Source organism: Mus caroli, unplaced genomic scaffold (assembly GCF_978045245.1).
Source record: "Mus caroli unplaced genomic scaffold, Mus_caroli_1 scaffold_12, whole genome shotgun sequence".
Taxonomy (NCBI): Eukaryota; Metazoa; Chordata; class Mammalia; order Rodentia; family Muridae; genus Mus; species Mus caroli.
This window is the reverse complement of record NW_028227267.1, coordinates 45,971,643-45,998,094: the sequence shown is the minus strand read 5'-3', so window position 1 is coordinate 45,998,094 and position 26,452 is coordinate 45,971,643. Positions and strand designations below refer to the sequence as shown.

The 26,452-nt window shown below is 43.4% G+C and overlaps 2 protein-coding genes across 2 annotated transcripts in view; one reads left to right on the top strand and one right to left on the bottom strand.

Moving 5' to 3' along the window:
• LOC147001816 (uncharacterized) overlaps window positions 1-26,452 on the bottom strand; it is a 104,439-nt gene that overhangs the window by 36,236 nt on the left and 41,751 nt on the right. The gene's annotated exons all lie outside the window — the stretch shown is intronic.
• LOC147001819 (eosinophil cationic protein 2-like) lies at window positions 15,917-16,387 on the top strand. Its single transcript, XM_085828968.1, has one exon. The coding sequence runs from the start codon at window positions 15,917-15,919 to the stop codon at window positions 16,385-16,387; it is 471 nt and encodes a 156-aa protein (XP_085685094.1).

The window sequence follows — 26,452 nt, the reverse complement described above, 5'->3', positions numbered from 1 at the left end:
TAAAAGAAAATGAATATAATGAACTCGTGGGATGTCACAATAGTGAAGGTGATTGCAACCAAGCTGGAGACCAGAATTTGATGTCCAACAATTGAAAGACAAGAGTAAATTGATTCACAACTTGTCTTTTAGGCTTCACACAAGTGTGGGGGCAACAAGCACAGAGATGGAGTCAATAATTCATAAGTGTATAAACAATGCACAACATGATAAAAATAGAGGGAACATGCCACAATTTATGGATTGTTATACCATAAAAACCATTACATTGACCACTATGTATGTGTCTTGTGAAGAGATTCTAGCCTACATCAGACTCTCCTGTCCTTATCCAAGTTTCTCTTTCCCTTCCACTCTGACATACTCAAATGGGACTCACCTAAATTCATTGTCTATTGCTAGCAAATAGGGTTTAACATGAAGGCACAGGACACAGTACTAACCTGATGCTGAGCCTTTGCAGTCAATGCATCCTGAAAGGCTTAGGATTTACCCATCACAGAAAGAGTCTTCAAAAGTAGCTTTGAATTACACTCTTTCAAAGACATGATTTCTTCCCCATGCTAATATCAATCTTCTGAGTTTAAAGAAGCCCCACACCCTACAGAAGGGACACTTTAACTTCTTCAATAACTGAATTTGAAGTACCCAGCCAGAATCCTAAAGGTTCTGTGTAATTCCAAAGCTTGAAAACTACCTGAAATATGGCATGAATAGCTGGACAGACATTCATCTGGAGGCATCTTCTCTGTCAACTTTTCAAGATGAAGAGCAGGGCCTTGTCCTCTACCATACTCTGTCCATCACAATAGGTTGACACTTTTCCTAATGAAACTGTTCATGCTAAGATGTAATCTAATAGCTTACATAATTTGGCACAAATCATCCCACTACACATTAAGGCCGGACACCATTTTCTGACCCAGACTGGTAAGAGTTAAAGAAAGAGACTCGAGTTAATTCTGTTTCCCATGTTATACAGGCTACTCACAAGCAGAGTGGCATAGTTTCCAGTATTCATTGAGATGAATATTAGGAGTGCCTCCTAAAAAGGCTAGCATGTTCTGGTTTCAAAATCCACATTGAAATATGCAGCTGGCTATGAGTTAAAAAACTCTTTAATTCCAATATCTTTGCAGATAATGCATAAATGCAGGGCTATTCTAGGAAGCTAAGCAGATCACAGAAAGAGTAACAAGAGATCTAGGATTTGTTACAGGCTTGACAACACAATGAGTTCAATTTATCTTATAACTGTCAGCCTGCCTACAAAGTGACTGTGGTTTCTGAAAAACAAATAAAAATTACCTCTTGGATTTTCCAGTGTACACAGAGCTGCCCCTGAAATTTAGTCTGCCTTATGTGGAAATGAGCCATGAACACAGACAGGTATACTTAAGAAAATCCTGTTTCCTGGTTGACTCATAAACTTCCAAGATCTGCCACCTGAAGCAGATCTGCTAATGTTTCAAGGACCCTGTTTGGTCAACTCATTGTTAATCTCCACCTTCTGGGGACCTGAAAAAGAGTAGTGGCTTCAAGAATGGTGGAAACCTTAGACCTTTCTCAGTCTCCTTGCATGGATTATCAGCCCAAATAGGGTGAATGTAATAAAACAAATTGAGCATTTTCTACCTTCATAATCCACACTGAAATTTGGTGTGAACTCTCAGCAGAGTTCATGACCAACAGGAGCACCTGGCCTCCCTTCTTCCCAATGGCCCTTACTGGTGTCCCCCTCCATTTTTTCTATTCTCTTTTCTAATCTGAACAATCAGCCTTGGGAACTCAGATTTGGGGTATTTTGCCATTTTGTTCAGAATCTGTGTATTGCCTATGTCTCCCTTTAGGACTCTGTGAATCAGCCTGAGTTCTTATTAGAGCTTTTTCCAGCTCTGCATCAGCAGATACCCATGAGAGCTTCTGGCCCCCCAGGCAGGTGATTTTCCAAAGCTCAGATAAGAGACATGACTGTGAACAACACCCTGACTCCTGCAGATGGATATCTGATGAACAAATTCCATGGCTAGTTGTACAAGGAGGTCTTTGGGACTCCTCCAAATCTCCTTGCACTGCAGCTTCCCCTACAGTTTAATGGGGATGCCTTACATATTCAGAGGATCAATCCAGTATCAACAAGGTGGCAACATACTAGCATCCAGAAAGGCATGGTCCAGGAGAATCTGAGAGTCCTACATCTTCATCTGAAGGCTGCTAATATAACACTAATTTCAAAGCAGCTAGGTTGAGGGTCTTGACACAATGTCACATCTACTCCAACAGTGCCACACCTTCTTATAGTGCCAATAGGACAAAATGGCAATGCACATACTGAGAAAACATCTTTACCAACCCTATATCTGATAGAGGGCTAATATCCAAAATATACAAAGAACTCAAGAAGTTACACTCCAGAGAACCAAATAACCCTATTAATGAATAGGGTACAGAGATAAACAGAAAATTCTCAACCGAGGAATCTTGAATGGCTGAGATGTACTTAAAGAAATGTTCAACATCTTTAGTCATCAAGGAAATTCAAATAAAACTGATCCTGAGATTCCACTTCACAGTAGTCAGATTGGCTAAGATCAAAACTCAACTGACAGCTGATGAAAGTTGGAAATATTTCTACCTTAAATGTAGCTATGCCACTATGGTGCATATAAGCAAAAGATTCTCCAATACATTAAAAGGAATATGCACCAGTATATTAATAGCAGCCTTATTATATAATAATCAGAAGATGAAAACAACCCAGATGTCTCTCAACAGAGGAATGGATACAGAAAATATGGTACATTGTACAGTGGAGTACTATATAGCTATTAAAAAAAAAAGACTTCATGAAATTTGAAGACCAATGGTTGGAAGTTGAAATTGAAATATCATCTTGAGTGTAGTATCCCAGTCACAAAAGGACACACATGGTATGTACTTTTGATAAGTAGATGTTAGTCAAAAAACTGCATGGAATGCTCATGAAACAATTCACACACAATATGTAACCCAGAAAGACGGAAGACCACACAAAATGTGGATGTTTCTGTCCTACTCAGAAGGGGGAAGACAAGAATGTTTGGAGATAGGAGGAGAGAAGGATCTGGGATGGAGAGAAGAGTAAGAGGTAAGAGTGGGCTGGTTCAGATATGGGAGGAGATAGGGAAGAAGTACAGAGGGTAACTCATTTGAAAGGAGGTCTGTAGCCATGGGGGAGGGGGAAGTGTTTGTAGCCACTATAAAGTCCCAGATGCCAGGGACCCAAGAGATTCCCAGGACGCAACATGGAGGACATTAGCCTAAATACCAAACAAAGGGCAGGTAGGAACTATACAAACCATATTCAGTGGATATGCATGGCCACAGTTGAAGAGTGGGGCCAGTTAACTGCCTCAAAAATACTAATTCAGAATTACTTCTCTCAAAAGAAAATGCAGAGATAAAGAAAGGAGCAGAGATTGAAGGAAAGGCCACCCAGAGACTGACACACCTACTGTTCCATCCCATTCTCTCTCTCTCTCTCTCTCTCTCTCTCTCTCTCTCTCTCTCTCTCTCTCTCTCTCTCTCTCTCTCTCTCTCTCTCTCCCACACAGGGGGATAATGCCCTCCTCACTGGTCTGCACTCACAGGCACTTCAGATTCAGGAAGAGGCAGCCTTTCTTCAAGTTGAGGGCCTTGAACACCTTCCCATAGGCGCTTTAGCCAATCTCCTTTCATGCACTCATACTGCTGATCAGAGCGACTCAGGCTGTCCTTCTCCATGCTGGCTGCAGGCTGCCGGCGCTTCACAGTGGAACCGGGATGCACACTCGCTGCCTTACAGGCCTCGGGGAGGCATGGAGTCGGACTCGTGGCCTCCAGGCTACAAGGATGGATCTCAGGCACAGCAGCAGTGAAACTCTGCCTGGCCAAGTCGCCAAGCCTCTCCGCGCCAACACTACAGGAGAGCTCTGATCCCTCCTCTTCCCCCTCCTCAGTGATTACATAGTCCGCCCACAATCTCAGCACCAAGAAGGAGGAGGAGGAGGAGACAGGAGGACAAGGAGAAAGTGTGATCAGACTGCCCAGGAGACTTCCACCGGGTTCCACCAGCTCCTCCCTCCCCTTCACTCGCCCTGGCTGCCTTATCCAGCCGGGTTTCTCAGAGAAAAAACAAGTTACTTTTCTTCCCCAGCAGGGCTCCTGCAGTCTTAGCAAGGAAAAGGTTGCTGGGGCACCTCCGGATGAGCACTGCGCGGGAAGCAGCAGGACTAGATGGGGCGTGCAGAGCAGCCCAGAGTGTGCCTGGAGAATGTGTGTGTGTGTGGGGGGGGGGGGGGGTATGGGAGGAGCCGGCGCTTCAATGTCCTGGCTCAATATTTATACCTATATCGTTGTTCTCCGCTGCTCTCCCTGACTAAGGGGTCCTAATCATGCGGGGTACAGGGCGACCTGGGGTAATTCAGAAGCTGGCATGAAAGCACCACAGGTTCACAGGTGTGGGGCCCCAGAACGGGGTTGGGGCTCCTAGGACCCTGTAATCTCATGCTGCCAGTCTGCCAGTGGGGATGGTCAGACATCTGCTTGGAGATTGTTTCCTTTCTTTCTACGTTCAGTTTTTGTACAGGGAGACATTTGAAAGGGACTAGCTCTCACAAATGGTGTTTGGGGTATGGCAAGCTTAGTGGGAGACAAAATTCTCCTCCAACTCAGAGGACCTAACTGGTGGATACTCAGGGAGAACAGACCATATGTTGGGGAGGGCTGGGGATACTAGAGGAGGGAGAGAGAGGGGCCCTGGAAGGGGAGAAGTGTCATGCCACCCACCCCCACCCCTGCACACACACTAAGATCCTAAGGGTGTAGGAAAGGCAGGTCCATCACACTTTCAGTCATCCTGTCCTGAAAAAGTAACTTCAGGACTTTTCTAGCTAACTGGGACTGGCCCTTAAGTTTTCGAACCATGCAAAAGCAACCGCCCTTATGATGGTGGGGGTGGGGGGCAGTAAACATAGGTCTCCCAGGTGTGAGAAGGGGCAGCGCTTGTGTCACTACTTCTGAGAGTCACAACTGTATTACTCTAAAGCTTCTTAGGAAATGAATATTCATTTGGGGTTCATAAGAAATCAGGAAACCTAGAGCTATCTGTCTCTCATTTCCTTGAAATACAGCATTGGTGATAACTGTAAAGCAGAAATACTGACTTTCCAGGAAAAGACTTCCCAACTACCCATGTTGAGGTTTCCCAGGCATGTTGAGACATGGCTTTCTTTTTAGGTAATATTAGTGTGACTACACATTTGGTGCCTTTTTGGATTTTCTTTATTTGTTTTAAATTGGAGCGTTGCTATTTTTTTTTTATTATATGTATGTTTTGCCTGCTGCAATCCGCACTTGGTAACAGCAAAACCTGCAAAAAGCAAGCTAGCCAGGCACCAGGGGCAGGCCCCCACAGGCACCCAGTGGGGGCTCTAGAAATCCCACCATAACCACATCTGTGCACCAAATGCATGCAATTCCCCCAGAAGCCAGAAGAGGGCATGGTGTTCAACCCAGAGACTCATTAATAGGATTGTTAGCTGCCTCTGGGTCCTCTGGTAGATAAACAAATGCTCTCAATGGAAGAGCCTTCTTTCCTGTCCATACACTACATTTCTTCTTTGTCCTTCCAGACTGTGTGGTTTTTATTTAAATAAGATAATCCACAATCAAAGATAGAAGTTTATGGAGACCTATAGGTTCAGGTGCTTGAAGATGGAATGCTAATTTCCATAGGTTACCTAGCAGGCACCCATGCAGAGATCTTGTGGGTTCAAGATAAGGCCATAGAATTGAAAAGTTGGAGCAGACCTGTCACCTCTCATGTAGGATAACCAGGCAGACTAGGCATGAAATGCCTACTTGATGAAATGCAGAATTGAGAAGTTCCTCAGTGGGTAGAGTTAGAGGAAGGAATAACCATTTAAGGCCAGCTAACAAGTGTTGGGATGAAACTTCAAACTCTCCTGCATGGATGGAGCCTGAAATAGAGGTCACATGCCTATGGTGGAGAGCATGTCTGTGCAAGGCTAGGAAGGGAGAGAGATGGTTGATATTGATCTTAACCACACTAGATCTCAGAATTTATTGAGGTAGTACTTCTTCCAGTGGATGCTTCATGCTTGTGAAGGTCTCCTGGAACAGATCTCATTTCTGAGACTAAATGTGAGTCAGAGACATAATGTGTGAAGGAATTCATCCCGTGGATCCCCAAACTGGTGCTGTCAAACCAGGGCTTTTAACCAGAAGCCTTAGAAGGACTGGGGATGTGTTAAGTTGCATACTGTCTTTGGACAACTTCTCTTTCTAAGCTAACTCTGACACAGAAAGGGACACCTGTAAACACACAGGAAGCCAATCATTATCACGTGATACGGCTCTTCTTGTCCATCTTTCAATTCTCTGGTAGATCCTGAGCCTTATTTACTTGTAGGTCTTCAGTGTAGTGCTTGGCTGTTTTGGTAAATGCTACCTGTCAGGTAGCTTAACCTGTTATCTACTAATGGTATTTGTGCAGGTAGATAACAGCTTGACATCTGTCTTTAAATGAGTAAACTGTCCCGAGTATGCAGTGTGAAGTGAGACACTTCCTTTTCGCTTTCAGATAGATATTCCTAGTCTTGAAAGCATTCTCTCAGCAATTCTCAAGGACCAATCTTGTAGCAGCCAAACTGACTATGGTGTCTCAAATTGCCACTTGCCTTGTTGCTGTTGTAGCAGATGAATGAAGTTACAGGCCTGGAATGTAACTCAGGGAGCGTGGACATTTATTAGGTTCAATCATAGCACGGGGAGGTCAAAGAGAAGAAAAATTACCCCATTTCATCCAGACTTGTTGGAGACAAAAAACTGTGAGGCTCCATGGAGGCTTTTAAAGTCTGCCACCCACCTCATAGATCCCTCCCAGACTCCATTTATTTCCCTTAATTGAGTAGATCTATTCTCTGGGGAAAGTTTCCATAGTTGAGGTATAACCCCGAATGTACATACGAATACATAGATTACGACATTCTGTGTCTGTGGTGACTGGCTGATGAGATGGCTCAGTGGATAATGGTAATGCGACCAAGCATAGAGACCTGAGTTCTTTCCCTGTGACCCACATGATAGGAGAGAAAAAAACTCCATATTTTGTCCTATGGCTTTCATGTAGGTAGGGGTGCCAAGTCTTAGCCCACAACAGCTCAAGTTTCCCATTGCTCACTTACTGAAAACTCTCCATCAGATACACACATCACTTGTCCAAACTCATTCTTTGCAGCTCACCTCCCAGGATTTCTATGTGAAATGACCCCTTGTTATGAAAAATCAGGAGGAGGGAGGATGCTGGCAGTTGGAACAGCTCTTATAAAGCAGAAGGAGAGCGAGTGAAGCAGGGGAAATTTTAGAGCAATTTGTGTTGTGGAGAATTTCACGGAAAAACAAAACAAAACAAAACAAAACACCCATACACTTAAAATAAAATTTAGTGAAAAGACAGGAGAATTTGGATAGAAAAAAGTTAGAAGGAGAAGCACCCACACCGGGCACTGTACACTTACCACATAACAAGTGTCTGCATGTGACCAGGATGAATGTTAATGACAAATGAAAAAGGAAATTTAGTCCAGTGAAGGAATGTCTTGACCTCCTTAAAGAAAACAACTTCAGTGTGAAAAAGACAAGCAAACATTGACCTCTGAACTCGAGCTATAAAACGTCTTCCAACAATAGGGCCAGACAGTTTTGGCAACAGAAGCAGAAACCAGCCTTAGCTACTCAGCTTTGGGGACCCACAGCTTGTCATAACATTGGGCACCTCGTCTCTGGAACTGAAGAAAACAGATAGAGTTAGTATTCTGAGGTGAGGTAGGAGATAAGGTCTGTGTGTCCTGGAGACAGGGCTGTGACTGTACCTGCTGGACTCACAGGAAAGTCAGGTCGAACATCTAGAAAAGGAGGTTGTGTGTCTGTCTGATCTTTAACCTGAACTTTCTGGAGTGATCCTAGCAGAGTCCATAGGAAATGGAGACAGAGACATTCCATCTCATGTTTATACATGGACATGCTAATCTCTGAGACAGGTGTTGGCATTTTCTCCCTTTGCTCTCTTCCTTCTATGTAGCTAGGGTGGCTTAGGCTCTCCCACACTGTAATCTCTCTGAGAAGCAGATGTTACAGGCAATGGTCTGAATCTGGCCGGTAGCTCTTGGGGTTTAAGGGAGGTTGTGAGATCCTTTGTTTATTATCCATGTTTTTGTTTGCTGTTTTGCTTCATTATCATGGTTTACGTTTATTGTGTTGGTGGGTGCATACATACCACAGCACACTGTGTGAGGTCATGTATGTGGAGGTCAATGGACAACTTACAGCAGTTGGTTCCCGCCTTCTGCCATATGGATTGTGCAGCTCAAATTCAGATCATTAGCAGTGCCTTTTATCACTGCTGTGATAAAATAGGGCAAAACCAACTTGTATGAGAATGGGTTATTTAGACTTACAGCTCCAGGCAGACACTGGGACACAGTCCAGCATCTGTCAAAGTTATGACAGCAGACATGGAAGTCATACTAGTAGGAAAAGAGCTAGTCACATTACATCCACACTCAGAAAGCAGACAATGAGCCAGGCATGAGGCTAGGCTATGGAGCCTCAAGACTTAACTTCAAAGACTTCCTCCACTACCTTCTGAAAACAACTGGGGTCAGGGGCCCTCAGTGTTTGGACACACAGATTCCTGTGTGATTTTGGGAACCTAATTAAGACAAAGCATTAAAACCAATTCCCAACAGAAAGGATGAGATGTTGGGATATAGAAAGTGTTAACTCTGGAATACCAGAGGGAGTGTGTGCTTGCCACAGGGAGGTTTGGAAGTGCCCAACCACTGAGCTAGTAAGGCATATCAAAAATCAGCCGGCATGTGTGTGTCTTTCATTCATGAGTCCAGGTCTCTTGAGCGACTACAGAGCTATGAATGCTCCCACTGGGAGCTCAGAGCAGATTAACAATTTACCCCTACCATTAACCACTGAGTCCTCTCTCCAATCCCTTTTTAATTTCTGTTTAGTGTTATGGGGGGATGTGGAAGACATAGGTTAGCTTTGTGGAATCTATTCTCCTTTTCCATCTTTACATAGGTCCTAGGAATCAAATTCGGTTTGCCAAACATGAATAGCAAGGGCTTTTGCTGGTTGGTCCACCACCTCACTCCACCCTCACCTTATGTCCATATTCCTTAGTAGCAGGATTCACATTGTTAAGACCTAGGTAAAATAGCAAGGCCAAGATGGAATGTTAAGGCCTAAGTGAAAATATCAGGCCTAGGTAACTGTTTCCTGGCTAACCTGTTATTTTGTGCTGTTACTAATATTATAAGGAAACTTTCTCATGTGTTGTTTCTGTTGTAACTAGAAAATTTTCTCATGCCAAATTGATTAAATATTCTTTTATGTTCTGTGCCCTTGGAAATCATGATAAAAGTCAATAGAAATGCTTTATATAGGTGCCCACATAAGCTTAAAACTGAACCAACCACACAGCAGCACTTCCTGCATCTGTGTATAACCCCTTATGATATTTACTTTTATACATTATGCCTGGGATGGAACCCAACAAAAGAGAGACACCTGCATCAATTTATATTAAGACTTCCATTTTGAGTAAGGGTCAAGTAAAGTTCAAGTTGCCAGGACCTCTGCTTCCCTGCTCTCTCCCTATCTCTGCCTTCCTACAATAAATGCCTTAAAACCATTAACTGCCTCTTTCCATCAGACTTGCTGAGCTGAAGCTATGGAGCAGACATTCCTGTAAGGAGGTGCTTGCTCAGAACCTCCCACCAGGAGATCTCTCTGGTTCCCAGCCACCACCACCATCAACCTGCCCACTGAGGAAGCCAGCAGAACTAGGCAGACACTCTCCTCCCCATGGGAACTGAGCCAGCACTCCCTCCTCCTGGAAATTTTCCTTCAGGCCCTAGACCAGAGTCTGCCTGAGCTTCCCCTCTCCCAGTCACCCCTTCTTTGGTCTCAGCTCTACAGGGTCATCCAGTGGCATCTGCAGTGTCCAAGCCTGAGAACCTGACACCCCTGAACTCTGTGTGGACCACAGACTCCAGAACGAGGTCTTCCACAGACCCCAGAGCTGTCTGCGATGCCTAACACTCTGAACACAACTCTGCCATGTCTAGAGGAACATGTGTCACCAGATCTGGCTAGTAAACACATCCTTTTCCAAACAAAAAGATAAATAAGAGAAATTGATGCTGGATTATATTTTCAAAATCTCTTTAGAGGCTGACATCTTGATTCCAAATCTGATTTTTATCTGTACTGTTCTACATCATTATTCTGTTGAATTATATAAAGTTGGCTTCATACACATAAGCAGTGGAAAGAGAAGAGCTGACACACAGCTACCACAGAAGAGTTGATGGACCACCAGGGTTATTGGTGCACACATGATGTAATCAGCGACAGCCTCTTGCTCCTGGGATCCACAGTTCTATCACTGGGAGACCCTTGACACTCAGAAACATTGTCTTGAGAGTGTTGAGGGACAAAGATGGAGACCTTACCCGCTCCTCTCATTCTTGAGACAGTAGGGTTTGGCCCTGCTGCCACTGGAGTAGAATATGCTAGAAAAGATCAATTACTAGATATAGACTTATTGGTTTATTTAGTTATATACTTGATTTACTGATACTGTTTGTACTGCCTGTTGGTCAACCATGACTTCACCTGCTACCTGAAACAGAATGGCCTGGAGAAATGGCAAGGGTCTGCTACATTTAACCTGCTGACTGCCAGGGATACTTCTGTAATCTCTTGCTTGCTTATCTGCCCAACCTTGTGGTACTAGAGTATAAAATGAGAATAAAAGCCAACCCCACCCTGGGAGTCCTTCCAGGATTTATCCTAGCGTCAGTCCACAGGTGACATCACCTCTCTGCTGGTCTCACTGGTATCAGTGGGCTGATTCCAGAAAGATTGCCACAAAACCAATTTCTTACCAATGCGTGTGGGAATTCTGCCTGAAGATAGACCAAGACAGAAGAGATAGAGGGGTGGTGAAGTAATGGATTCTGCTTTCACCATCTGAGTTCTGATAAACGCCTTGTTAACCCATAACAACACCTTATTGCTTAGTGCCTTTTATCTAACATGTTCTGGGGACAACAGAATGACAACATTTTTCTTTTCTTTTTTTTTTTTTTTGTTTTTTTGAAGGAGGAGGGAGTTTCAAGGCACAAGAGAGGATGATTTTATAATAAACTTTAAACTAGAACCCATGTTGTATGGCTTTGTTATTATCACATGAACATTCATGATTACAGAAAGGTATTTAAGGACAGCTCATGCAAGTATATAAGGTTTCAGGCATAAGCTGCCCTTATTCCACTGAGATCTCATTCATTACCCACCCCTCTTCTCAGTACTTTCCAAGATGAGCCATCTCACCATCTCTTAACACTCCATACCACTGCAAATCAGCAAGAGAGCTCACGTATACCAATGCAAATTCCATTTGGGTCAATTGCTCCTTCCATGATTCCAATACTTTGGGAGGAAAAAGGCAAAAGACTCAAGGTGGCCTGAAGGACATGCTGAGAAAACAAGAAACTTTAAAGAACCACAACTCCAAGGAGATGATCTGGCAGGAGAAAGAAAATAGAAGATGAATGGAACAGGCCTGAACAGGCAACCAGTGCTAGTATGCTAACCCTGTTTGTCCCTCCTACACCCTGAGTGAAGTAGCTGCTTTTTATTTAACACAAAAGCCTGGCAATCAGGTCATGTTTGCTAGGACAGACAGCTTCTTCAAACATGTTGTCCATAGCAATGTTGTGATAGGCTTAGCTAATTTCCACTAGCTGACCTGTTTGTGTGCCTAGGTCTATACTGTTCTTCCTGCAAGTTCACAGTCACAGTAAAGGGGGACGATGTGGCCATGAACTACAAAGCAAAGGATAAGGTCACTAAGTATGAGCAGAGACCTGATGCCCCTACCTGTTTTCTGGCTGAACTACACTGTGCCTTTTATGTTTTTAAATTAACTACAAATATAAAGATTTACTGTTTTTGAGAGAGATGGCTCACTGGCTAAGAGCACTGACTGCTCTTACAGGATTCCTGGGTTTGATTCCCAGAAAACACATGGTGACTCATCTATAATGGAATCTGATGCTCACTTCTGGTCTGTCTGAAATTGGTGACAGTGTACTTACATACATTAAATAAATACATACATACATAAATACATAAGTATTTACAGTTTTCAACATAAAAGTAATCTTTATTTCTGCCTTGTGAGAAATCAGAAAGTCTACACAGTGTGGATCTAAATTTCCCAGATGCTGTGCCCAACAGAATCTGAACGAGAAGCTTTCTTCAGTGGCATCAGACATAGTGGCACAAGCTTTTACCCCAACACTTGAGAATCAGAATCAAGGGGCTCTGTCTGATTCTGAGGCCAGCCTGATCTACATAGCAAATTCCAAGCCACCCAGGGCTAAATAGTGAGAACTGTTGCTCAGAAAACAAACAAATAAAACAAACCAAAAACAGTCCTCAGCCCCTGAGAAGGTGGGAAGTTTATTCAGTAATCCAGCACTTGGGAGGCAATGCCAAGAATAGTACTGGTTCAAAGAGAGTGGCCTGGCTGAGGCAAATCAGACAGAAGTTGGACAGTTGGTGGCACCTACAGCCTTGTGCTGGGTAAGGGCCATACACTGAACAGGACCAGAGCTCCTGACCCCTTGATTCCCCCAAAGCACCATGAAACTGAAGAGAGTATTTTATTGATAAAACTGAGAATGAAAGCCTTGTAGGTTAGGGAAGGAGGCAAGAGCAAGGGTTTCCTAGAGACCAACGTGCAGCCTCTAAATGACTGTCCCCAGGACTTATCCTAACTGCTTTCATCTCTAGAGTGTTCTAAACAGCTGTATCCCAGGACAGTGTCATCAAAGGGGAAGGCTGCTGATCATTGAAGCACAACCCCACTGGGATGATCTCTCATTTCAGAGTGAAGCAGCACCCCACACACACCATTACCGGTTACCCTATTAACAGAGTGAGGAGGCTGGGCAGTCCATTGAGAGTTACAACATTCTTAGTCTAGTAAAGAGACTCTAGTTGAGAAGGTTCCAGTGGGAAGAACATCCACATCTGTGTTTTCTGTGTTTCAGGAAGAAATGAGGCCATCTCCAGGCCAGGTCCTCTTTTCCCAGGCCCCACACCAGCACAGGCCTTCTCCTGCCCTCTGCTGATCACAGTGAGGTCTTATAGACCTCACTCTGGGCTAGCTCATAGCCCAACTTTTCTTAGCCTCCTGCAGGTGCCCAGCTTCAGCCTCTTCTCTTTCTGAGACTGCACACTCGGCAGGAGATCTCCACATCAACTCTGAAGTTGTCAGAGTGTTGTGTGGCCCTCAGATCAGAGAGTCACCAGTCCCATATTGTGTCAGCCTGGAACATCACCCCGGATTCTGGTCTTCTTTTGTGAAATGAAGGATCTGTAATAAGAGAGTGCATAGATTCCTTCCATCTAGGAATCTCTCTAGTGCTTTGAGTCACTGAATAAATGTGGGTGCACGTGCATATGTGTGCATGTGTGTGCATGTGTGTATGGGAACAACTATGAAGGGAAACAGACATTCATTTAATTTTAGTGTCAGGGATAACATCCTGTCAGTTGGCTTTCTTGTTTGGGGGTCTGTGGTAGAGAAATGCCCACGATGGGAGGCATGTGCTAGAGCAAAGCTGCTCAAGGTCATGGCAGAAGAAAGGAGGACAGGAAAGGGCACTGTGTCCCACAACATCCTTCAAGGGCAAGCCCAAGGCATCCTAGCTTCTTGCTGCTGAGTCTTACTTCCTAAAGCTGAGCATCCACTCACAGCAGCACAGGCTGCTTACAACTTGGTTCATAAGCTGGGTCTGGAATTGCAAGTCTGGGAGCCTACAACTTCCAGCCTGAGGCAGAAGGACAGAAAAATTTGAATCCAATCTGGGTTTCTAAGCAAGTTGAAACCAAACCCAGGCTACAGAGTGATACCCTACTCAACACTACTTAGACCCCCAAAAGATTAGTCCCTAAAAACAGGTTCCTGTGACAATTTTATAAATGTTGTCCACTGTCATTTCCATAGACAGCCGGAGCACTTGACAGAGCTGTGTCAAATACTACACTGACACTGGGCATCTGTCAGTCAGTAGGTCAAGAGCAGTCATTGCAAGAGGATCCCAGGGTTGAAGAAATTCCAAGTTTTGGAAACAATCTCTCATCAATGGAATCTGCACAAAAAACATCTATCATTTGGGAAAGCAAAATAGTCTTGTAGCTTATAGGTCAAGTGCAAAAGTATTTCTTGAGATATTATTATGATATTCATCAAGATTGGAAAGAAAATCCCAAGACTTACTCTTGGGCTATAACTCTGACTGTACTTCACAACAGAACTGAGAGCAGGTCTGGGCATGTGTTAGTGGGTGGGAGTGCAAGGGAGGTTTGGATAACAAAAAACTTAGAGAGGCTTTTAAACTATGGAAGCCCAAACTCTCTATCTAGGTGACACTAGGGATGTAGACCAGCAGCAGTTCATGTCTCTAGATTGCAAAAAGCCTGGTTCAAACTCCAGTATGAAGAAAAACAGAAATCAAAATTCTTTTAGGGTTATTGCACCATTTTTAACATTGGCTTATAGTAACTCTGGCATCTTAGATAAAGAGATGTTTTCTGAGGGTCCATGTTGTAAAACTAGACCATTGGTACTAGCTCTGGAACAAATGAGGGTAGATGGAAATGTAGAAAGGAATCTTATACAGAAAACAATCAGAAAAGTACTATGAACTATGCCGTGAGTACAGTGTTTTCTTATAACTATGACAGTGTTCCTATATGCAATATTTAAAGTTTGCCTTTTTAACATTTACATGTGTCTGAACTCACATGTGCCATGTGTGTACAGGTACTAACAAAAACCAAACAGGTGTCCAATTCCCCTGGACCTAGAGTTATCTCAAGTTGTGGCCTCTGCGTGACAAACTGGGGTCTTCTGGAAGAGGAGGAATCTGGAAGAGTGGAAGTTCTCTTAACCACTATCATCTCGCTGATCTCTAAGACCTATTTTTACTAATGTGTCTCTGTGTGTCTGTGCACATGTGTATGAACATGCCAACAGATGCTATTAGAAGACATGAGATGTCCTGGATGGAGTTACAGGCAATTGTAAGCCATCCAGCATGGGTACTGAAACCAACCTTGGGTCCTCTGGAGAGCATCAAGTACTCTTAACAACTGAGCCATCTCTGCAGACCTCACCATCATATAATTTTAAAGATGCAAGACAGAAAGGTAAATATCTCTTATGATTCCGGCTTCCTAAGGCTTTCTAAAGTGTGTAGTCAGGCTAATACAAAACTTGTCTGTTCCTTACTGAAAACAGACACGACGCCTACAGCCAATCAACAGGCAATACAGAGATTTCTGTGGAGAGTTCCAATTCAGACTTCAAACTGCCCTGCACAAGAGGGCTTGGAATTTATTCCTTACAATGGAGCCAGCAGCACCATGGCTTGGCCAAGTGAAGAAACAGAAGGCTGGTTGCACAAGCAGACAATGTACCAAACTGTAGGTTCTGCACCAGCTCCACCCACAGAGCCTGCTGTATATCTATGGGCCCAAATGGAGCTCACCCATTATCCCTGATTTCCAGGACAACCAGCCCTCAGGTCCATGGGATCCACAAAGCAGACGGGGTAAGACACTGACTGTCTATGCCTGGGACAGGGTGGTTAGGTGATGGAGCAGTGTCCAGGAAAAGTGGCACTGTGAACCCATAGTGACAGCAAGGGCCTTCAGGAGGACATAGGGAAAACTAAGGCAAGGTGGGAGCAGTCACTTCTCTTCTCTCCTCACAGGAAACATGGGTCCGAAGCTGCTTGAGTCCCGACTTTGTCTCCTGATGATGCTAGGACTTGTCCTAATGCTTGCCTCATGCCTGGGACAAACCCCTTCCCAGTGGTTTGCCATCCAGCATATCAATAATAACGCCAACCTCCAATGTAATGTTGAAATGCAGCATATTAACAGGTTTAGAAGAACATGTAAGGGCTTAAATACTTTTCTTCATACAAGTTTTGCTAATGCTGTTGGTGTGTGTGGTAATCCAAGTGGCTTGTGCAGTGACAATATAAGTAGAAACTGTCATAATAGTTCGTCTCGGGTGCATATAACTGTCTGTAACATCACAAGTCGGAGGAGAACACCTTATACCCAATGCAGATACCAACCAAGAAGATCAGTGGAGTACTACACAGTTGCCTGTAACCCCAGAACTCCACAGGACAGTCCCAGGTATCCAGTGGTACCAGTTCACTTGGATGGGACATTTTAGCTCCAGTGCCAGCACTTTGCACCTTCACTCATCTGCTACTTGCAAGATCATAGTAATGAAGAGACAGTTCCTCTGTCTGCACTCCATATAGCACATGTCCTCGTGAAACCTGTCCCTGACTACCTTTAATTTAGCTGAACAGATCTTTTCTTACTAATAAACACTTTTGCATACAAATCTAGATCTCTGGTATCTTTGTGTCTGACAGTGTTGTGGAGAGAGGAAGGGGAAGAGACACACACAGAAAAGTGTGTGTGTGTGTTGTGTGTGTGTGTTGAGGCAGGGCCTTATACCAATTTAGGAATCTTCCCAGTCCCTAGAAACAAATGAATCTGAGAAAAAATGGACATCTTTCCCAAAAGTTCCCACACAACATCTTACCTAAAGTTTCACTGTGGGAAAGAGGTAGCTGGCAGAGGAGACCTGGGAATTGGGATCTCTGGATGAGGCTATCCCTTGCCCTTTCCTTGTACAGCTGTCCTTAAAGATCAATTACGAGAACATTCAACTCAAACCAGAAGGACAGATTCCAAGATAAGGGAACTGGAATCTGCACAGGAAAGAGATGAATAATGAGAGGGCCTGCCTGGGGTTACAGATGTTTGTTAGCTACATGGGAACTAGGAATGAAACACAGGTCCTCTGCAAGAGCAATCAGTGTTCTTAACTGCTGAGATATCTCTCCACCTCAATGGATTTTTAAAAGTGGGGTGTGTGTGTGTGTGTGTGTGTGTGTAGTTATATGTAACCATACATGGATTTAGATGAAAAGCAAAGATGAAATCTAAAGGAAAGTATAAAATAGGGGAGTAGAATACATGGAATAGGAAAGTAGAAGATGGGACTGTGAGAAACAAGAGAACCAGCCACACAGGGTGAGGAAGTAAGTGCAAGACAGATCAGAGAGGCAGAGGAATGAAGGAGAAATTATGATTACACAAGTGAGTGAAATGTCCATGATAAACACTACTGCTTTGTATCTAACCTTTACACAGACAAAAACCAGGAAGTGAATCTTCAAACTGTCCTTTCTTGGGTGGCCCATCCATCTGAGAAGAGAGAGGCTCAGCATTCTATAGCTTTGTCTTCCTCTCTTCATTAAGCTAACAAATTCCATAGGAAATGGTAACAGAGCCATTCCTTCTCATGTTTATCCATGTGACCGTTCTTGTCTCTGAGATAGTTGTTGGCACTTTTCTCTGTACAGCTAGCATGCCTTATGCTCTCCCATACTATCTTCTCCCTAAGAAGATTATGTTACAGGTGATGGTCTTAGTGTAGATAGGGGTGATGGCATTTCATGGGGGTGGAGGTTTGTTTATTGTTTGATGTTTTATTTTAATGCTTTACATTTATTGTGTTGGTGGGGGCACACATACCATAGCATGTATGTGGAAGACATGTATGTTGTGGTCATGTATGTGGGTATCAAAGGAGAACTTACAGAATCTGGTTCCCTTCTTCTAATACATGGACTCTGCAGCTCAAACTTGGGACATCAGCAGTGCTTTCATTTGCTGAGTCAATTCATTAGTCCATTAAGAGAAGTTGGAGAGCCTTCCTTGGATCATAGGTGGGGGATTTTTCCTCTATGTCCTCAGGTGGAATCTCTGCTTTGAGGTCGCTGATTTTAGCTTGAAACTATAACCCCAGGTATTAACATCAAACAATGTGACAGTCATTGGAGTTCTCAGAACCACCTGGTAAGGTCCCTTCCACAGAGGATCCAACTATTCTGTGGATTTTACCAGGAGAAGCCAGATCCATTCAGACTGAGTGTGTACAACTTTGTTTTCATACTCTTGTAGGGTTATTGGATTTGCCCCAAGTTCGTAGTGTATTGTACTGAATCATCTGATTGACCTCAGAGTCTAACCCAGGACTCACGTGAGGAAAAGCCATACAACAACCAAGGACTATATTTGGTGTCAGTTTGGGGAGCTATTCTAACACCCCTAGGGGCAACAAGAACAGATTCACCGATTTATCAGAGGTTTTGAAAGACCAGTAAAAATTCAGACCCCTAGCACCAAGAATGTAGGTTAGCTGGTTCAGTGACCCTGTTCCAGGACCTGGCTGTCCACAAAAGTTAGATTAAAATCTGAGAACAATCTTCAGAAGCAGGGAGTTTCCCCTTGTAATTTTTAGTACCCCCTTGGGACTTTTTCACCAGTGTTTTTGGCATTTTCCAATAATGCCCTCCCTACCCCCTTGGGCTGTGTTTTTTTCCCTTTAAATACCTCCTTTTCCAGCTACTCGGGGTCCACAGTCCTCTACCCCTGCGTGGTGTGCGACTGTGGGGCCTAGAGCTTGCCTGGAATAAAACAAAAATCCTCTTGCGGTTTGCATCAAGGCCATTTCTGGTGAGTGATTTGGGGTGTCGCCTCTCCTGAGTCAGAACATGGGGGAGTCCTAACTTTGTGGGTCTTTCAATTTCTTGGTAACTTTTTCCTGGGATCTACTTAAGAGCTTGGTTAATACTTTCAATACCACATGAGCTTTGGGGCTTCCAAGCAGAGTTTGGGTAATATTTTATCCGTAGAGCTGTGAATATAGATAATCACATGTGTAAATAAAGGTTAATCTGTGAGTCTTAAATGACCAGAAGAGACCAAACCTTGGACAGTGTCCTTTAGAAAAACATATTTGACTCCTCTGTAATCGTTTCAACCCCAGTTGCTAAGGATTCTATCTAGTACAAGAAGGTGTGTACAAACACTAACACATATTTGAAGCTGCCCCAAGGAGACAAAAGAGTACATTCTACCTCCCAGTCCTCGCTGGGATAGGAGCACGTCCTCTGCATTGCTCCAAGATGTGTAAAGAATGAGGGCAGCAACATTGTGAAGACCATAGCCCTGATATCCTTGTTTTACTGTAGGTAACTCTCTACCCAAGAACAGTCAAGTTCCCATTTACAGAGTGACATCCCTCCCTGGATGGAATGAATCATGTATTCCATGATTTTTCTTAACTGCAGGACTTAGAGAGGAAAGGTGCTCTCCACATTGATCCATGGCCAGTTTCTGTTGCCCCTTTTTCATGGCACAGTGATGTACATATAGGTTTTATATCATCTGTCTTTGGAAGGATCAGTACTCTCATGGGGATCTATCTGCAATACTGTCTTCTTTGCTTTTCTCTGCACTGGAATATTTCCTTGGGACACATGAGACATGCATGCCCTTCTGATGGCCCTTCCAGTACATGACTGATCTTTGTCAAAATCTTCGACAGCGTCCAACAGGATTAAAATCTTTTTTGCTTATGTTTGCTTATATTTTATAGGTCAGATGTTGGCCAATAACCGTTACTTGGGTTCTAGGAATCAAACTCAGGTTGCCATACATTCATAGCAAGGGCCTTTGCTGGTTGATCCACCGCTTCACTTCACCCTCACCCTTATCTCCATATTCCTTAGTAGCAGGATTCAAATTGTTAAGACCTAGGTAAAATAGCAAGGCCAAGATGGAACGTTAAAACCTAAGTAAAAATGTTAAGGCCTAGGTAACTGTTTCCTGGATAGCCTGTCATTTTGTGCTGTTACTAATATTATAATGAAACTTTCTCACCTGTTACTTCTGCTGTCATTAGGAAACTTGCTAATGCCAAGTTGATTACATATTCTTTTCTGTTCTGTGCCCTTGAAATTAAGATAAAATTCAATAGAACTGCTTTGTCTAGGTACCCACAATAAGCTTCATCCCGAACCAACCACTCAACAACAGCACTTCCTGCACCTGTGTATAAATCCTTATGGTACTTGCTTTTATAAGTTGCCCCTGGGATGGACCCAATCATAAGAGAGACACCTGCATCTATTTAGATTAAAGCTTCCATTTTGAGTAAGGGTCAAGTAAAGTTTAAGTTGCCAGGACCTTCCTAGGAACTGACATCCTACTTGGTACAAAGAGACGTGTATATGGGTAACTGTCATCCTGGTTGGCAAGTTAAGACATGAAGGTTAGACAAATTCCATCCTGGTTGACAAGTTAACACATGAAGGTTAGACAAATCCCATCGTGGTTGACAAGTTAACACATGAAGGTTAGACAAGGCAAGTCCTTTGCCACAGTTGAATACTCCAACCAATGGGAACAGGATGAGTGTACAACAAAGACATGTTCCTAAGGAAACCCCCATCCCTAAATCCTGATGGGTGAAAATCTTGACACAGATATTTGTAATCTCAGGCTTAAAAAGCCCTACTGGATCTTGACACAAGGTGACAGTCTGCTCCCACATCTGACTGGACTCCCTGATCTATCATCAGCCATGGGGTATGGTGTTTGATAGACCATTCCTGTTTGATGAGAGGCACCAGTGTCTGAGTGGTGTGTGTGACGATTCCCAGACTCCAACACAAACATTTGAGTCATGGTGTCATTTTACACTCTAAAATTTGCCTTGATTTGTGGGACAGTGAGCTGTGCACCTACAGGGTGGTCCCTAGTAGAGCACAGGCCTTGAACCATGGTGACCTGGTAGGTGGTGACTTCTGCCTGCATGGGACTGCAGGTGTTCAGCCACATCTCCTGGGCCCCTGGTTCCTACTGCAGCCACAGCCTCCCACAGTCCCCCTGCAGGGGTGTGTGTGCCCATCAGTCACATAGACAAGGCCCCAAGCTCCTGGTATTCTGTATGGTCTCCACACTGCCAATTACCTGGCCACATCTAGTTTCCTCTCCACAATTACTTGGCAACAGCCAGGTAGATCTGTGCACTCTAAAAGGGGTTATTTGCCCCCTTCTCCCTTTCTTAACCTCTTATTCTCATGTCTCTCTTATTCTTGCTTCCCACTTTCTCCTCCTTTCCCCATCCTCTTCTACTTTCTATCCATATGGCCATAGCGAGCCTCCCTGTTTCCTTGCTCTCTTCCTCTCTGTGCCTTTCTAAAATACATGCTTTAAAACCATTGACTGCCTGTTCTCATTGGGACTGGCCATGCTGAAGCAATGGAGCAAGGGAAAACCCTCATAGAAGCATGATAAAGGGGGATGGCATGGGAGTTTGCAGAGGGGAAACCTGCAAAGAGTATAAGATTTGAAAATCAAATAAATAAAATATCCAATTAAAAAACAGAGTAAATTGACGATAGGGGAAAAAAAAAGAATTTGGAGTCATCTTAATAAGGAGTCAACAGCACCTTAAGAACACACCTAAATTCTCTAGGATGAAAAGAAGCAAACACATTGAAGAGGTGTAAATGTCAGGAAATACTCAAACTCAGGGCTGAAGTCAACCAAATAGAAACAAAGAGCAAGATACAAAGAATCAAAGAATCCCAGAGCTGGCTCTTTGAGAAAACAGTTAGCCAAACTAACTAAAGGGCACAAAAACAGTACCAAAATTAAGAAAAACAGAAATGAAAAGGGAAACATAACAACAGAAACTGAGGAATTTAAAAACTCAGCCTGTCTGACTAGAAACACCTATGCTCAACCAACCTGGAAAATGTAGATGAAATGGAAGATATTATTTTATTTTAAGGTTTATTTTGGAATGTATGAGTGCTCTGCTGCATATACACACATGTGTCAGAAGAGGGCATCAGATCCCATGATAGATTTTTGTGAGCCACCATGCTGCTGCTGGAAATTGGACTCAGGACCTCTGGAAGAAACCCAGAGCTCCCAACTGCTGACCCATCTCTCCAGCCCAATACCACATACCAAACTAAAATCAAGATAAGTAAACTATATAAAAAGTCCCATAACCTCTACAGAAACAGAAGTAGTCATTAGAATCCTCCCAACCAAAACCAAAACAAAAAATAAAACAAAAACAAAAAAAGTGAAAATGAGGGCATTGACTCTCTAATCTGGAATGAGTCTGCACAAATCATGTTTGGGACCTTAAAGATGGGGCTTTAGTTCAAAACCCTAGCAACTCCAGATGCCTTCAAGCCTTTTCATCTACAGGTCCATAAAACAAATTTTACTGCAAGTAGTGTGAAACTACGTATTTTAGGCCCATTGTACCACCGTGTAACAGCCCTGTCCAGGCTACTGGACTCTGTCTCCTCAGGTTGTTCCACTTAGGGAACAAAATACCTATAGTCTCATGTGAGGCTCTGCAAGTGCCTGTCAAATACAGACATGGATGCTCATAGTCAGCTATTGGATGGAACACAGGGCCCCGAATGGCAGAGCTAGAGAAAGTACACAAGGAGCTGAAGTGGTCTGCAACCCGATAGGTGGAACAACAATATGAACTAACCAGTACCCCCAGAGCTCGTGTCTCTAGCTACATATATAGCAGAAGATGGCCTAGTCGGCCATCATTGGGAAGAGAGGCCCCTTGGTATTGCACACTTTATGTGTCCCAGTACAGGGGAACACCAGGGCCAAGAAGTGGGAGTGGGTGGGTAGAGGAGCTGAGCGGGGGGAGGGGACAGGGAACTTTTGGGATAGCATTTGAAATGTAAATAAAGAAAATATCTAATAAAAAAAGAGCTATGTTGGCTACTACTATTTTAGCAAGAGAAGCAGAGACGTTAACTCTGGGTCATCATCTTATACTTACATCACCCCATGCAGTGAAGGTTCTTCTCAAAGGAAAACCAGAACCCTGGCTGATCAAGGCATGTTTGAAAAAGTAGCAGGTCCTTTTCTTGGACTATCCTTGGAATCTAGATAGAAAACCCCACTGTCATCAGTCCTGCTACATTCTTGCCAGATGCTGACACACAGAAACTCTTCAGTAATTGTCTGAGGAAAGAAATGTGATGAAAGAGATCTGTCTCTGTAACTCATGTACCCATAGAAGGACTTACAGAGACAAAGTTTGGATCTGAGACAGAAGGAACGTCACACAGACACTGTCCCACCTGGGGATCTATCCCATAAACAACCACCAAACCCAGACATTATTGCTTATGCCAGCAAGATTTTGCTGACAAGACCCTGATATAGCTGTCTCTTGTGAAGCTATGCCAGTGCCTGGAAAATACAGAAGTGGATGCTCACAGACATCTCTTGGATGGAAGACTTAGCCCCCAATGGAGGAGATAAAGAAAGTACCTGTGGAGCTGAACAGGTCTGCAGCCAATATGAACTAACCAATACCCCCAGAGCTCATGTCTCTAGCTGCATATGTAGCAGAAGATGGCCTAGTTGCCCATCATTGGCAGGAGAGGCCCTTGGTCTTGGGAAGATTATATGCCCCAGCACAGGAGAATGCCAGAGCCAGGAGGTGGAAGTGTGTGGGTTGGGGAACAGGGTGGGAGGAGGGTATAGGGAACTTTTGGGATAGCATTTGAAATGTAAATGAGGAAAATCTCTAATAAGAAATTAAAAGAAAGAAAGAAAGAAAGAAAGAAAGAAAGAAAGAAAGAAAGAAAGAACAAATGAACAAAAGAAAGAACGAAAGAAAGGAAGGAAGGAAGGAAGGAAGGAAGGAAGGAAGGAAGGAAGAAGGAAGAAAGAAAGAAAGAAAGAAAGAAAGAAAGAAAGAAAGAAAGAAAGAAAGAAAGAAAGGAAGGAAGAAAGAAAGAAAGAAAAATCTGTCTACCTAAACCTAATAAATATCCCCACATCCAATGAAATCTTTCAGTTCTGAGGCAATGCTTGGCATTCTGAGGCAATGAGGCATGGTTGGGAGCACCATCTTTAAACATGGATTCAGAGACACAGGGGCTTCAGCAGAAATTGCAACTGAAATGATTTGGACCCCAGATTTATAGACCAAATATATGGTGAAAAAGAAGACCTGTTATCTCATACCAGGAATGTCACTATGCCTTAGATTCTGCACATGTGAATGTTCTGATCTATCAAGAAGGAGGGCTCGTCACTGCTGGCAGAAAGAACATTAAAAACGAAGAGGAGTTCTTGCCTCTCCTGGAAACTCTTTGCCTTCCTCTAGGAGTTTCTTGGTTTCAATGCTTAGGACATCAACTTTAAAACACCCTTGAGGCCACAAGTCACCAGGGAATTGACTTGGCTACCCAAAAATCGGCCCAAAAACCAGTGAGGCCTACTGACATTCTGGTGACATAAAGTGCATCACTGCTGCCTGAGAATCCATAGTACAACCAAGGGGACATAGGGAATATAAAAATATCCAAAGGGTAGAAGAACCAAACGAATGGTGGTGGAAGCCAGAGGGAAGATCATTCTGCCAGGAAATATTGGCAGGGTTCTGGAAAGTAACTTTCACCAGGTTACCAGACAGAGGTCCAGTATACTTTCTGAGTTGCCCAGAAAAAGGTATGTTATAACTAGACATGACAGCCTGGCCCGATTTATGTAAGCAATATGTCAGATTTATAGTAAAATAAATGTAAAGACAGACACTTATCCCAGAAGTGGGCACATACGAGGGGCCAAACTATGGTCAATTGTGAGAAACTGACTTCAGTGATATGTGGCCTGCTAGGGGAGGATAAGAGTCCATGCTTCTTTTTAGTGATACCTTATTTGGATAGGTATAAGTTTTATCCACTAGTCTCAAAGGTCTCAAAGAGTAGCTCAAAAGCTATTCCAGGTGCTGGACCAACAATTTTACCACTTGCTTGGAATTGTGTCAGATTATAGCAGAGAACTCATAGCCAAAACTTGTCAAGTAACAGTGGATGATTTCTGAATAGCTGAGAAACTTCATTGTATATGCAGACCTCAGAGTTCTGCTCACATTCAAATGAAGAATAGTTCACTAATGGAAATGGTACTTAACTCTCAGGAGATTTCCTGGAAGGATGGATGGGCCTCCTTCTTACTTTGGCCTTTTGTACCCAATGCATGTAGGAATCCATCCCTATAGTATTTGTTTAGAATGCCTCCCCCATTGCTTCCCAATATCAAAGATAATCAGTTAACCAAACTATAAGTATTTCTTTTTCATTGTCCAAGTCCTCCTGTTTCCATAAAGGCTATTCATCAACTCTTTGAGAGACATAGTGGACTTCTGACTTTTCCACCATCATCCTAGCCACCTCTGAGCCTTGTTGTAGTGATACTACTTGGCTGAAAAGGGTAGCTAAAGACAACACAATCAATTTGAAAAACACTTACATGATTTTTCCACTCTTACACCTGAGAGGTTAGGTGGCATTTTACCATGCATTCAGCAGGCCCATGTTGAAAAGCTAGAAGCCAGAGATGACAATGCCAAACAGAGACCATCCTGAAATTATGGACCCATTAAAATTGAGGTTTCCACAGACCTGAGCCCTTTCCATTGCCTATCCACCATATTGAGTATTACGTATCTTGTAGTCGACTATGGGATCATAATTCAATGCCCAACAGCCTCAGACTTGGAACTGGGAACATCAGAAGGTAAATATTGGAGAAGGGAGAGCTAATGGGACTACAGAGCAGCAATCCAAGACCCCTGTTGACCTTTGCTCACAGATGCCTACTTTGTCTGGTTCTTTTGGATGAAGAGAGAATGTGGGATTTTAGCTTTTGAAGAAGGGACATAAACTTTACAATTTGATATTCCCCCTGTATCTGAGTTCCTCTATTGCCAAGTACAAGGAAATTTCATTGAAAAAAATCTGATCTTAAAACAGAGCTTTTTTGAAAGCACATATCTCAATATATTGAAACAATGACTCCTCTCAAGGTATGTGCCCACTAAAAAACATAACCCAACATGCAGAAAATTAAATGTGCAGGAGAATGATTTTGTCCTCTGAAAACCAGAGCAACCTGGGGAATTGGACTATATGTTATATGAATGGACACCAGAAGTAGATTTACATTGGAGAACAATCTACCACATGCAAGGATCCTAGAGCTCTAGGCCTTAACGAAGATGAGCTATCCATGTTTAGGCCCTATGAATCTCTCCCCATCCTAAGCACTTGACATGTAGTGAAGCAGAGAGAACTCTCCAGCTTTGGAAGGAGAAGGTGACAAAGGGAACCCCTGGGTCAAAAGAGAGAATCCCATTTTTTTTCTAATTAAAACTCCCTTGTTCATGGCAATAGGGAATCTCAGGTACAGGGGGAATATCAAATTTTACAGGCACTTCAGAAACGGGTCTAAATGGGGCAAGCTGGTAAACCAGTGCACCATGGTAGTTCCCAGTGACATCATCAGTAGTCACATCCCTGGA

Excerpts from the sequence above, each read along its gene's own strand:
- LOC147001819 (XM_085828968.1), top strand. The coding sequence starts at position 15,917 with ATGGGTCCGAAGCTGCTTGAGTCCCGACTTTGTCTCCTGATGATGCTA.